At 32.7% G+C, this 14,752-nt stretch overlaps 2 protein-coding genes across 2 annotated transcripts; one reads left to right on the forward strand and one right to left on the reverse strand.

Annotated features, from left to right (window-relative positions):
- Window positions 1–2,246: 2,246 nt before the first annotated feature.
- On the reverse strand, window positions 2,247–6,485 carry LOC106663920 (DDB1- and CUL4-associated factor 12). The gene is made up of 6 exons (XM_014389161.2): window positions 5,711–6,485; window positions 3,483–3,701; window positions 3,139–3,423; window positions 2,919–3,078; window positions 2,707–2,858; window positions 2,247–2,629 (listed from the first exon to the last, which is right to left on the reverse strand). The coding sequence occupies exons 1-6, from the start codon at window positions 6,116–6,118 to the stop codon at window positions 2,474–2,476; spliced, it is 1,380 nt and encodes a 459-aa protein (XP_014244647.1). The 5' UTR covers window positions 6,119–6,485; the 3' UTR covers window positions 2,247–2,473.
- A 2,913-nt stretch (window positions 6,486–9,398) lies between these two features.
- LOC106663803 (ubiquitin-like protein 7) lies at window positions 9,399–14,183 on the forward strand. The gene is made up of 8 exons (XM_014388894.2): window positions 9,399–9,647; window positions 12,758–12,859; window positions 12,917–13,020; window positions 13,093–13,226; window positions 13,288–13,450; window positions 13,513–13,615; window positions 13,765–13,886; window positions 13,950–14,183. Exons 1-8 carry the CDS (start codon window positions 9,506–9,508, stop codon window positions 14,112–14,114), a joined length of 1,035 nt encoding a protein of 344 aa, XP_014244380.1. The 5' UTR covers window positions 9,399–9,505; the 3' UTR covers window positions 14,115–14,183.
- Window positions 14,184–14,752: the final 569 nt, after the last annotated feature.

The following is a 14,752-nucleotide window of genomic DNA, read 5'->3' on the forward strand; positions in this document are numbered from 1 at the left end:
CTAAAGAAAAGTTTTTCATTAATAGAGTTTTGCAAAGCCTGGAAGAAGTGAAAATCTGAGGAGACAATGTCAGGAGAATAGGATGGCATCCCAGCTAAGCTTCAACTATTTCTGGTGCATCTGCAAAGACAGATGAGTGTTATCCTGGTATAAAACAATACCCTTGCGATCAGCCAATGCAGGTCATTTTTGGTCAATTGCTGACTTTAACCGTTTCAATTGTGTTCAGAAATACACTAGGATTAATGGCTTGTTTGAGCAGAAAAAGCTTACAATAATGCAACCCTTCCAATCTCACCAAATGCACGATATTACATTCGTGGGATTAGATCGGATTTTGAAGTTGTTGAGGGTGATTCACTGCGTTCTCCCCAAGATTTTCTTCTTTGAATATTGTTGTAAGGACCCCTCCCCCAAGCCATTTATGTTACATTTTAAGATGAAGATGCGCTATAATAAATTCTTCTTTCAACATGTGATGTACCTATATATCACTCCGACAAACATATCCAACTGCTCTCAGTTGTGTTGAAATGCTTATATGAAATATGTTAAGTGCCTCTATGATAAATCATGATTATAGTTGAGTTATTTGTGACAAAAGCCTGAATTTGCTCATCTTAAATTGTTGAAGGAGCACTTTGGTCTCCCAAATCAAAATTATTGCTTCTAAAGAGAGCAAACTGTTTATTTGGACTTCAGATTCTTGATCTGTGCATACGAGGAAGGATGAACCCTGAATGCATGACTAAAGTGTGTTATGCAGTAAAAAAAAAATCTATTTATTTTGAGTTTATGATGAATTAACAGGCTGATCTGTTTTGTGTGATTCTGGAAAAATAAAATCACTTATTGCCTAACTTTAGCGATTTTACTACAATATGTAGCTCTAACACAGCTTTTATCGAGTGACTATTTTAACTAAATGTTACATTTTTTAGTATCCAAAACCCATAATTTATTCAACAATATTTTTAATTTTAACAAATATGGCATACTTACAGTCAAATACACAAGTTTAGAATAAGGATATTTAAATTTAAACAAACCTGTACATTTAAATATATAATGTAATGTAATAAATGGTACAAAACAAAAACTTTACATTTTGAGTGTACAATTTGTTTGTTTTTTATTTGCTCTATTAGTATGAATAGAGAAAGTCATCAAAATTCACGGGTTAGGTTGAAAATTGGTTAAACACCAATCCTGATATTAAAAATTGTTTTTGAAAATAAAAAAGCTTGTAAAACCCTCAATCAAAAATTTTTCAAGAGTATTTATTTACATTATGTATGTAAATAGTGGAGCCTCATATTAAATATTTAAATTTGATATTTAACCACTTGCAAATCGTCTCTTAAGAATAACATTGCATATTGTAAATTGAATTAAGAAGTTGTAGATGTTAACACATTCAATTATAATGCAATTTTTCTATCACAGCTGAATTATTGGGATAAAATATACATTATATACACACAAAACTTATTATAGTAGTCTTTACATTTTACAGATACTTCATTTTAGAGACCAACTTCACACACATTAAATAAAACTTTATAAGTTTTAAAAATAATATTAAATTACAATTTAAAACATTTTTTACAATATTATGCCTTACAGATGTTACAAGCACGCCTCCATACAAAATAATTATTCTCACTAAATAAAATTTAAATAAATAAAATTAAAAAAACAAAAAACAATCCTTTTGAACCCAGAGTCTTACTGAATCATAGTCTTATTAAAAATTTATTTATATATTGGGGCATACAATTCAGCAGAATCTGATATGCCAATTACATTAGAAACATATTAACATTATTATAAAAAATAATTCAAGCAATATCACAATTTTCAAGAATGACAAATTCTTTCTAATTACACACAATGCAAGTTTAGTGCTTTACAGAAAATATTTATAGGAATAGCCTATATTTTTTTAAGAGTTTAATAAAATTGATATAGTTTACAAGTTTTTTGTTAAATTTCCTCTTTAGAGATATTACTTCAGGTCACTTTTTTTAGTTTGTCTGTAGTAAATTGCATTTATTGTTAGTTTTACAAATAAAGAGATCATTTCTTTTGGTGTGGTTAAGCTATAAAATAATTTTATTTAGTTAATTGTTTATAATAAATGAAATTCTTTAAATGAAAAAATAACAAGGAATGTTTAAACAATGAGAAAATTATGAATAACATTATGTCAGAAGTAATCAACTGAAAAAACCCCACGATAAATATTGACTATTTACAAATATATATTTACAACATTGATGTTATGAAATGGACACAAGTTTTGTTTGTTTGTTAAAAATGAATGAGGTACAACGGTCTAAAAACTTTACAAATAAATCAAAGTTCATTCAGAGCAGTTCTTTTTTTTTTCACTCGCACTTTGTCCGATTTATTACAACACGTAAAATGCAATCACACTTAATAAAATTTTTGAATAAATAAAAGATTTTCGTTACTGCCACAAACCAGCGTAATTGCCGTAAATGTTTGCGGGCAAGGGTCCACCTGCTGAAAATAATCTAGTCCCTGAAAAGTCGTAGCAGTGGGTATAAATTGCTGGAGTGTATTTGACCTGGTGGAATCCATCCATCAATTCTTCATCAGGAAACTAAAAGAAAAAAGTTTTTCAAGATTAATGAGTAAAAGATGACATAATAAAAAAAAATTAAAAATTAAAATACATACAACATAGCCTCTAGAAGATTTTAGAATGACTGTCCGGCTTGAATTAATACTAGATTCTAAATATTTCCCCGCCCTCAAGTCGTAAAACATAATCATCCCAACTCCGGTTCCTATAGTCAGGATGTTACTTTGGAAACTGGCAGATCTAATCCCTGTAACAAAATAATTGAATATAAAGCATAAAATGAACAAATTCAATACTGAAAACTTACCACATCCACTATAACGCGATGGAATTTTTTTAACAGGCTGTAATGTTCTAGAATCTAATAATAAAGTATACGATTTACATCCTATAGCATAAAGTGCACCTGTGTTTTGTACAGCCATACACACATTATCTTGACAGCTTGGAAGTTTTCTTGATAATTTCTGTAAACAAATTATAGAATAAAACTTTATTTAAAAGAGAGACAAGAGAAAAAAAAATACCTGTCTAAATCGTTCGACATCCCAAATATGGATATAGCCGTTTAGTGAGAGTGCTGCCAATTCCCTCTTGACATTATTGAATGCAAGAGCTCTTATTTTCTGAGCGTACTTGCATTCTCTAACATCTAATGCATCGACAAATAAATAACATGGAAGCGAGTCTTCTAGTAGGTAGGTGTTTTCTTCGTCGAACTTCCAAAGCGCCAGCCTTGTATCAGTCGAGCCGGATACTAAAAATTTATCATCCAACCAACACAAATCTAAGACCCAGTCTCGATGTGCACCCTGTAGATTTTCAAAATATAAAGCACTTAATATATTGTTAATTTCCATTAAAAACAAACCTGTCCGACGCAGACGGGATCCAAGGTAGGAAGTCTATAAACTGCTATTTCATTAGAATTTTTTGCACCAGAGGCCAAGAGTGTGTGAGAAGGATTTATTTGAACAGCGTGAATCCCGTGAAAGCTGTCTGCCTGTGGTGCATCCAGGTTTGTCTCTCTCTTCCCGTTAAGGCTAGGTATTTGATCTATTCTCTCTGTTACTACATCATAAACCATTAACTAAAAATAAATAAAAAATTATAATATTCCATCTTCTCAATTTAACAATGTTAAATTAGAACAGCGACTAAACGTGGGAGGGTTGGTGGCCCCAACGGTTCAGTCTTGGACACGGTGCTCTTCTCTACAAGGTAAAGGTCCAGTGGTCCTGCCCGACATACTTACAAATTTTTTTTTTTAAACTAAAACACACCGAGGGCTCATATAACCTCGCAGTTGAAATATCCTTGTAATAATTAAAAAAAAAAAAAAAATAAATAAATAAATAAATAAATAACATGTTTATTTAGATAAGTGGAACTTATGACTGTTTTTTTGTGGCCTTATTTTGTTAATATTATATTACATAGAGATTGTGGCCTGTGGATTTTTTCCTTCTTTATTTACTTATTTTTTTTTAAAGAATAGGAATAAACCTTTTCTTTGTAAATGTCCTAGTTTTACTACCAAACCTATTTTTGGTTAGTAAAATATGAATAAACCTAAATCCATTAAAATTTAAAGGTAGTGTGTTAATTTTGCCCATCAGCGTAAAATATTAAAAAATAAACCTTCAAAAGCAGTCAGCGTGTCAACTCCGTTTAAAAATTATCGAGAATATAAAGTTGTTTACCGTTGTCTTTCACTTATTCAACTAGAATATCCTTAATCCTCTGAGCAACAAGAAAGCCCAGAATTATTTGATAAAGTAACCTTAAAGACTAAGGTTAACCAGTGAGCAACTTACAAGCATTCTAGTAATAATCTCACTTATAAAAAAACAAACATCATAACTGTCTGTAAACTAATTACATTAATTAGAATTAAGGGCTTTCTGATTAAAAAATATCTAAATCAGAATATTTTCTTAATTTTTGTTTTCAAATTTATTTATTTTATATTAAAAATATTCATTAAAATCTTTCCTTTGGTGATTTCATGTTATATTCTTTTTCTTAAACCTTTTTCAATGGCTCCATTCAGGCATTTAAGTGAATATGGCAGTGTAGGTTCTTAACATTATTAGAGGAAGAATACAGCCAGCACGAAGTTGCTTGGAGAGTGAGTGTAAATCATTCTACAATAGGAAGGGGTCTTCATCGGTTAAGAGAAACAGGACTTCACACTAGAATGCCAGTACAGGGTCTGCCTAGATGTACAGACAAGAGAGACGAAAGATCCTACATCATCAGGATCTACAAAACCGCAGCATTACGGGAAATGATATAAGAAATCTGATAACACGAGTCCAAAATGTCTCGATTCCTCCAAGACTGTAAGAAGGATCAATGAAAACCTCAGGGCCCAGCACATGGCTTCAGATGGGAGTAATTTCATATAGATTCGCTCAGGAGAAAGGTACTTCTCATGCTGAACCGTTCCTCAGATGGCATTCTACGGTGGGTCTGTTTTGGGGTGGTGTTTCCTTGTTGGCCCGCACTGAATTGGTTGTGCGAGGAAGATGTACTTAGAAGATAATCGAAGAACATGCAGTAGTGCGATTTGCCCCCCCCCCCTTATTGTTGTGAGATTACACCAGATAACACCAGGCCCCACAGAGTACGCATCGTGGATGACTGAACGAGTTGAAATTGAGCGGTTCGTGTAGCCAGCTCAAAGACCAGAATTGAACCCAGGTCATAACACCCCAGTTGAGATGGGGGGAGGTGGAGCTTTTCTTGATGAATGGGGAAGAATTCCTCAGGATTTTATCAGGAATATTTTCAAAGGAATGCAAATACTTTTATTGGATGTGGTTCCAAAGGTAATACATAAAATATACATATTAAAGGTAATAAAATTTTTTTTCCGTTTTTATCTGTTTTTGAATTTTCTGTTTTTGTTCTCTTTACTCAATAAATGTTTGTTTGGTATTAAGTAATAAACAATTTCTTTTTGAATATCTTATTTTTACAATCAAACCTATTTTTGGTAAGCAAAATTAAATAAACCTAAATACATTAAAATTTAAGGGTTGTTAATTTTGTGTGTTTTATTATTATAATTATACATACAATAAAAGCAGTTACCTTATTGCACTTTGTCCCGAAGACAACTTGGCGATCGCTGAGCCACTGGGAACAGAACACTTTGTTCATGTTGTTCAAGGAGATGGGATGCTCTCTGAACATGTCGTGGGCGAGAATGTGCCTCGATCCGTAGTCCCTGTTGAAGGTCCTCGACTCTTTCAAGCCCATCTCCCTGCTCCTGATGTAGTCGACGATGCTGAACGAGGTGTTGAGTATTTTCTGCTGCGATGCCGGGGTGTCTTCTTCCTCATCCGAGTCCGTGTAGCATATGAAGTCCTCCGGCTTTTCCGGCTTTCTCGACTTTTCCAGGCGGAGGGCGCACGCTTTTAAAATCCTTTCTTCCAGTCTGCCTTGATACGAGCAAGGCGGCCTTTTCCCGTAGACAGGCTTCCTCACGGTCGAAGCCATGGGGACGCGAAGAAAGGAGTTTTCTCCTTTCTACGGTGCGACTCCGTTCTGCGGATTACACCATATTCGACCTATTTCTATCTGCTTCGAGCCCTATTCGGCTCCAATCCCAATCTAGAAGACTTCCGACCCGTCCGACACATTTTTCAACACTTAACTCACTTGTAAACACTCTTATAACCTAGAATCCCGATACGGACAGAGAGAGTGGCTGTCAGAGAAGAGAGAACCCGACGATAATAACAATAAAAACAGAAGGTATCCAATATCGATGCCTGCCTTCTTGAACAGGTTCCGACCTGAAAAGCTCTCAAGCACTACTTTCCAACTCTATCCCTAAAGAACGACAATAAATTCGCCTGTAGAATGATATAATTTATTAAACAATTTTAAACTGTTTAGGACGATAAACACGAAGGAATTTTGTTAGAGGTTACCACATCAGAACAGTCTAACGTTCTCAATTGTATACACCGAAAATGGGAAATTTATGTATAATAAACTAATTAAAAATTTCTCATCACTAGACGTTCTGAAGAATCTGAAATAATAGCAGTCATTGTACAAATTAAAATGTCTGCTAGTTCAGTACAATACAAAAATAATAATCTTTGTTTAATCAATATATTGCACTTTGTTGGAATATGAAAATAATCGACTTCTAGTTTTGCAATTATATCTATTAAAACACATTTAAAAAATAAAATCTATTTCTGATATCAAAGTGGACATAGTTTATTACTTTGGTACATTCATTCAATGTTTTGTCATATTAATTTGTTGAAGTCGTGAAGAGCGGCCAAGAATGAGGTAGTTTAGAAAAACAACTTTTTCATTTTTTTGCCGATGTTTCGACCTTTATTCGAGTCATCTTCAGTGTATAAAGTGTAGTGCGATTCTTGTTGCGTCATATTGGTTTTGTGTGAAAGTGTTTTGCTATTATCGTTTTAATAATGTGTGTGTTCATTAACAATGTTGTAATATTGTAAAAATAACAATTTTTACCACCCTCACCAAATTTTAATTTTTTATATTAACCGTCAAATAACAAGTTTATTTTACAGTTTATTTACAATTAAGCATCTTTGGGGCAAAACTGGATAAGTTAAAAAATTCAATTTTTTCAAGATCTCGATTTTAAAGTTTAAATCTTTGGTAAAAATTCAATTTTTGTAGTAACTTTTTTTATTGTGTTCACATTTCATGAAATTCAATGTAGTTGAACTAGTTTTTTCCCTGCAAAGCATTACTCTGACTCGGAGGGATAATATTTTACACATTCACTATTTACATATACCATGTGTTGTATGTAATATAGCTTATATACATATATTACATAGGGTGGGCGACCAAGACCCAAAAGCCTGGGTATACTCGTACCCCATCACTAAAAGATCTTGGGCTTGGTCAGCTCACGTGTCCTGCATAAATCTCTTGGACTTGTTCACAAACCCATCTTATCTCGGGGAGTGATTTGGTGATGTCTGCTCATTCAGATTTCAAATCTGGACCTAGCATACCTATCACACTCTGTGAGGTAATGCCTTGCCGTTTCTTCGTTTGTTTTGCAAAAACGGCAGGGATCTGGTAGAATACCCATTATGGAGAGGTGTCTTCTCAGTGGGCAGCGTCCTGTCAGAATACCTGTCAGATGCCTAATTTCCTTCCTTGAGATAGAGAATAGCCATTTAGATTCTGCTGGTTGTATATAATATAGCATATACAAAGACATAAATAAATCTAGCAATATAACATAAAGGATCTAAAATAATAAATTATGGCAAAAACAAATAAATTTTAATTAAACCCATTATACAAAATATGTACATACATATTAAAATATTTCCCTTTAAATTAATTGATAATATGCTCTTTAAATTCCAACTTGCTATCTAACAAGACACCCAAGTTTTTAATGCAGGATACTCTGTTCAATGTGGTATTATTGAGAGAATAATTCTGTTAAAGGTATTGGAAGAACGATGAAAGGAAATTACTGAGCATTTAGTTAAATTTAAATAATTGATTTGACACCAGAAACTAAGTTTATCTGCTGCAAGGGAAGAATATTGTCATTATTTAATAATATAATCTAAAAGCGAATCAATGTTTACATATTGAGTAAACATATTAATCATAACGCAAAATATATTTTTAAGATCTATATTAGTTTATATAGTGTTTTCATTATATACTTTTGTAGTTTATAGTTTTTCTTTGTCTAAATATTTTTCCTTTCACTATATATGTAAAATTGCTGTAAATATTCTTACATATACATAAGAGAATTGTTCATTTGTAAATAAATCAATAAATATATACTGAAATGCCTCATATTTTTCTAAGTTAAACTATTACATCTATCATAATTTTTTTTTTTGTCTATTTGAGGGCACACGATTGAATTTATCTATAAACATGTATGTGTTTATGCATTTACTAATGAATATTGTAGTTGGGTTTTAGCCATAGTAATAAATTTTTCAATTAATTAAGGTTTTTAGCTGAGATAAAAAAAGTCAGTGTCACTACCACTTGAGTTATCGTGACCATAGTAATAAAGCTAATAATAATACTGTGTATATCTTTAATGTAATTATATCCTGATTATTTATATTGTGTGGTGGCTAGTGACTGTTAATTGATAATTATTCAGAAATCGTGAGATGCAGTCTGGTGTGATGTAGGTTTCAAAAAAACATTTTCTTTATAATGCCAACATTTTGATCTTTTTTGAGATCATCTTCCGGGCTCAAAGTGTTTGTCTTCTGTGTCATTGTGCCATTCTTGCGTGTCGTGTAGAGAGTGCCCACAGAAGTTACTTAATTTAATTAACTGTAATGGTTTACAGACCAAAGTTTTTTCTATTTTTTTAATTATAAATTTCTTTAGGAATGAAGAGAACTTAAAATAAAAAATGGTCACAAACAAATTTTACATTTTTGAAAATGGTAATTTATCTATATAATTCAACATGATCTTGTTGCTATTCACTTTTTCTTCTCTCTTTTATACTTTTTCGTTATAACTATCTCTCTCCTTCATTCATATTCCCCTGTTAGATGTATATTATATTCATACAAATTTTGTTTATTTTTTGCATTATATTTTTGTTATTTAATTATTTTATGTTTGTCTACTCTCTGTAAAGGGGGTGATTCTCTTTTGTGAAAATGTTTTAAAAAAATTTTTTTTAAAAATATAAATATATTTCTATTTCTATTTCTACAAATAGTTGACTTGAAATTCCGCAAGGGCTTGCACTCGAATCACAGACCGTAAGGAGCACGTTAACCTCTCGCAATGTAAATTCGAAATAACAAGTCACTAAGTTTATCATCAGTCTATTGATTGTAGAGATCACGTTTCCAACTATTGTCAGTGAAGATGTCGAGCCTGCTTTTGGGGCTGAGGCTTTCCCTCTACGATTTGCAGAGGGTCAAAATGGAAAATGTCGATTTCGAATCAAAGGTTGACGCATTCAAGGAGGAAGTCGCGAAAAAGGCCAATTCCCCAAAGGAAAGTCTGGGTAAGGGGGCACTTATAAGAAATTATTTTCTACACTTCTTTTTAAATGTGAAAGCATGATTGATTTCAAAATTATACCTTTTTTGGTCAACATACCAAGGCAATTTTTATTCAAGGACTTAGGGTAAAGGTGTGCAGGTGGTTTAAATAAATTAAAGACTTGTAAGGATACATTTATATCCAGGGTATTTATCTACATTAAATATATCTTTATGTAACGATTTATTTTTAAAGAACAATCATTCAGAATTAGTTTTGATCTAAATATCATAGATGACATTCTAGTATAGGGTGATTACTGATACTTATTACACTGGGCAAAAAATGTTTGGAAACAACAGGTAGGAACAATAATAATAGGAACTGGAAACAATAGGGAAAAATAGGTTATTTTCTGTAATGAAACTACTTTTATTTTATGTAAAAAATATTAAAAAATTTACAAAATCAATTGTTTAAATTGTCCGGCAACTTACATCGAAATTACATCCCAATATCTGGATAACAGGGTAAAGCAATTGCAAGGGATTGCAAAAAACCCAAACAAAATCTTACAGCACTGGCTACCCACCATTTTGCACACCAACACAACTTCGATTTCAAAAATCCAAAAATATTACACACAGAACAACAGATAATACAGAACAGACACATGTAAAATCTCTCGCAGCTGCGCTAATATCGTTAATCAAATTCAATATCAATAACTTATGTATAACGCACAAAACATATAATCAGCATGTAAAACAGTCATTACATTCCACACATCACACATTTCTACATCGTCTAATTCTTCAACAATTTGTCTTTCATTTCCATAATTATCCCCGTCTATATAATTCTGAAAGGATAATCAGGTCGAACCATTACCCATTTTTCCCATTGTCGGCTCCTTTCACCTCAAAGAAGCCGACTCCTCACATGTCTTTCTATCCTCACTTCCTTCCCCACCTCTTCAAAATCCAGCGTATATAAACATAAAACAGCAATATCACTGGCACTCTCAAAACGACACAGTAATGACACATCTACTCAGAAAACAAACACTTTGAGTGAGCACAAATACTTTGATTGAGTCTAAAATTTCTATCATTGTATAAACTCATTTTTTCACATCTTACATGTATTTGTATAATTTAAACAATGTTATAAATCCCAGGCCCTGAAGATGATCTCAATAAAGATCGAAACGTTGGCACGATAAACTAAATGTTTTTCTAAACCTACATCACACCAGACCGCATCTCACAATCTCCAAATAATAAAAACCATTAAACTGTAACAAAATATAACATTAATGCATGATACGATGGTTAACAGAAAACGTACATAACAAAAAGACATACAAAAAGTTTGGAAATGGTGGTAACATTATAAATATTAAGTAATATAAATAAGTAATGTAAATGTTTTAGTTGTTAGAAGCTTGTTGGACCTCCTTTATTTCTTACTACTTCTAATAATCGGTTTTTCATTGATCCTACCAGGTTGTACATTACTTCTCCTGGAATCCTTTCCCATTCTTCCAATAAAGTTGTTTTCAGCCCTTATTTGTTTGTACTGTTGTCCGTACTCGTTGGTTAATTTCGTCCCTTAAATGTTTGCTGGGATTAAGCTGGGGACTGAGTAGTGTCTTCAGTTGCCTGGGTGCATTGTATAACAGCTACTCCTTTGTTCTCAGAGGTAAATGAACGGCCCAGATTCAATTTGTTGGCACTTTGTTGCAAATTATTTATGTAGACATGGTTGTCCATAATACCATTTATAATACGTAAGGCACCAACTCCCTTCATACTCATACAGCCGCAGATCATAATACCACCACCGCCATGATTAAACGTGGGCCTCATATTTTTAGTTTTCAATGCTTTATTTGCTTTTTGCCATACTTTTTGTCGTCCATCTGACCCAAAGATTAACATTGACATTCATTTGAGAAAATAACAGATTCCCAAACGATGGTGGCTTTTGTACATAGTCTTTTAGCAAAATCCAAACGGCGATTATGATTTAATTTGCTAATGTACAGTTTCTCCCTGGGAACTCGACTGAAAAAACCCCTTTCTAACAACTTGTTCCTCACCATTTGAGGAGTAACTGTTACACCATAGTCAAGTTCTCAGCAATGGTTGAAGTGTTAGTCATGGTTTGTTAAGGACAGTTTTTAAAATTTTGCGTTTACACAGCTGATTCATTTTTGGTGGCTGCCCGCTACATGGGCTGCAGGATGGACCATTATACCTTTTTATAATTTTTGAAACTCAACCTGCATTCTTATTAACAGTCCTTCTAATTTCCCTCAAGGTCTTACCTTGATTTCTTAAAGAAACAATTATTCGTGAATGGGCTTTGGTACTTCCATCATGAAAGTTAATCACAGCCTGAAAGGATTTCTGTTCATATGACTTGGTTTCAGAAACTGGAACTTCAGTTGCTCGAAAAATTGAAATCATTGAGTTCTGAAGGAAAACTTCATTCAATATTTCCAGAATGTATTGGAATGAAGGAATTGGAATATCCAGAATTTTGAATTTCTGATATTATTATCTTTTAGAATGGAAAGACTTGCAAAGTGTGAAAAAAACTTAAACAAAGAACAAACTAACAACAGGTTGGCTTAATTCGCTAACTTATTTAAATTTTAATAGCACTTGCAAATTCTGAAAAATTACCCTTGGGACCATACTTAGTTTTACAATGAAATAGACAGCATAAAAATAAAAGGCTGTCTTTTATAAAAACTCGAACAGGTACAGTTTTAGGATTAAGTGGTAGTGCTGGGTAGGATGCACGTCAGCTTCCGCAGGGGAAAAACATTTACATTAAGTTTTCTTAGCGTCAATGATTACAAAAGACAGTCTTGTACAACCACTCTTGTAATTTAAGGTTTTGATATATTTTATTATTATTTTTATTATTTATTATTATTTATTTAGAAATCGTGAGATGTGGTCTGGTGTGATGTAGGTTTCAGAGAAACATTTTCTTTATCGTGCCACAATTTCTAAATAAATACCGATTAACAGTCACTAATCACCACACATTTATTATTATGATAAGCAATATCTGTTTCAATTAATTAAAATCTAATTGCTTAATTTTTAATTTCAGAACTAGTTTATTGCGGAAACATTCTAGATGATGATTCTACTCTATCCTCTTGTGGTGTAAAGCCTGGTGTCATGGTTCACGTTCTTAAGAAAAAAGCTAAAGGTAGGGTTTCAAGCAGCACATATTTGATATATTTTAAAATAAATGTAAATTTTTCAGAGGCTCCTCTTCCTACTCAGACGATGACTGAATGTGATATCCAAGCACTCGTTGTAGCTTTTAAAACACTCACATTTAGTTCCTCTTGCAAAAGTTCTTTACAGGTGTGTTTATAATTACTCTCTTTTATAACACTTTATTCCTAAGCTTAATTCTTCTTTTTTTTTTTCTTTCAGAAATTGAGTCGTCCTGATATTTTAGAAAATATAATAATGATAACACCAGGACTGAGTCAAGATCCAGTTGCAATTTCAATGATTCAAGATCCTGAATTGCTGGTTAGGATGGGCGATATTGAGACAGTGAGAAGGTTTGGTTGAATAATTATGGTTTTAGTGTAAAATGCAAAAATATACTTTTTTTCTGTTTAGAATTGTTGAGCTTCACCCAGCACTGGCAGAAGCAGCCAATCATATTGCAGCCGCTGTTCATGAAGAGGCAGTTTCTGGTAGCAGTTCCCACCCAAGCACATCTACAGGTCTTGCTCATTTGATGGACATGTTGAGTGATGAGGATGATATGGAATCCTCCCAGGTATAGCATGTGTGCCAAGAAGGGTGAAACATTAATTTTTAATTAATATTTTTTTCTTCAAGTCATCAGATTCGCTCCAGCAAGGGGTTACCCGCCAGCCATCATTTTCTGCTATAACATCAGCACAATTGGCAGCTGCAATAGCTTCTGCAGCACAGAATTCAGGTAGATTTAGTGATTTATAAAAGAAATGAATAAATGTGCAATAAAATAATAATAGGCTTATAAAATTCAAAATAAAAAGTTCAATTCTTGAAAATAAATATATTGAGTTACTTCAATGATTTTGAACTTATTGGGTTATTTCTCTTCAGCAAGTGCTAGTACGAGTGGAGGAGATACTGCTATAACTCCTGAAATGGTCAATGAAGCGATGCAAAGAGCAATGGCTACTGTAGCTCCAGCATCTTCAACTGTGCCAACCGAAGGACCGACGGTAATTTTATGAGCTTTAAAATTTAATCATATTGAAAAAAAAATTGTGTTTTGTTGTTATTAGAACACTGAAAGGAATCCAGACAACCTTACAGACCAGATGAGACAAATGAGGGAACTTGGACTGACAGATGATGCTTTAAATTTGCAAGCTCTCCAACTTTCCCGTGGCAACGTCCATGCAGCGGTTGACCTTGTCTTCAGCGGAGCAATCTCTAATAACCCATAATATATTGTTTCCTCAATAATGTATTGTTTTTGTGATATGTATGAAAAATAATTAAGAGAATTAAGATAACATTTATGTTTTTATTTTTTGTGTGACTAGATTGAACTGTTGTTATGTAATTATTTCCCTTGATTTGTATAAATGATGTTTTCAATTATATTTATATTTGTCATCCAAATAAAAATAGGAAAGAACTTCTAAAGCAAGACCATTTTATTGTATTTTAATATTTATACTGAGGGCCAAAAAAATTTGGCCGCCCTAGTTTTTTAAAATAAATACTTGCAATCATTATAATTTTTATTTTTGTTGTTTACTGGATATTTTTAAACAAAAATATATGCTTTAGCTAAATAAAAAATTAAACTGAGTAAAACAATTTTAACAAATGTTGCTTGAATCATCACTTGAATTCGACGTGGCATCAATTTTATGAAGTTTTGAATGTAGTGCTGTGGCATATTTTCATACTCCTCAACAGTGCCATTATTAATCCATGCGAATTTTCTGGCATCACTAGGCGACTTTTTACCCTCTTTGACAACTCGTATGAAAGGTGTTAGATAGGGTTGAAGTTGGGACTATAAGATAAGCTGGCCCCTCCGAAAATTGAGTTGAAACCCGTTCAGAGTAGTCAA

Source organism: Cimex lectularius, unplaced genomic scaffold (genome assembly GCF_000648675.2).
Source record: "Cimex lectularius strain Harlan isolate CLEC.00 unplaced genomic scaffold, Clec_2.1 scaffold41, whole genome shotgun sequence".
Lineage (NCBI taxonomy): Eukaryota > Metazoa > Arthropoda > Insecta > Hemiptera > Cimicidae > Cimex > Cimex lectularius.

Coding starts and splice junctions, on each gene's coding strand:
- LOC106663920 (XM_014389161.2), bottom strand. CDS start 6,118: ATGGCTTCGACCGTGAGGAAGCCTGTCTACGGGAAAAGGCCGCCTTGC. Junction 3,079..3,138: donor ATGTCGAACGATTTAGACAG/GTATTTTTTTTT, acceptor ATTTGTTTACAG/AAATTATCAAGAAAACTTCC. Junction 2,859..2,918: donor ATCGCGTTATAGTGGATGTG/GTAAGTTTTCAG, acceptor ATTTTGTTACAG/GGATTAGATCTGCCAGTTTC.
- LOC106663803 (XM_014388894.2), top strand. CDS start 9,506: ATGTCGAGCCTGCTTTTGGGGCTGAGGCTTTCCCTCTACGATTTGCAG. Junction 12,860..12,916: donor TCTTAAGAAAAAAGCTAAAG/GTAGGGTTTCAA, acceptor TAAATTTTTCAG/AGGCTCCTCTTCCTACTCAG. Junction 13,887..13,949: donor TGCCAACCGAAGGACCGACG/GTAATTTTATGA, acceptor TGTTGTTATTAG/AACACTGAAAGGAATCCAGA.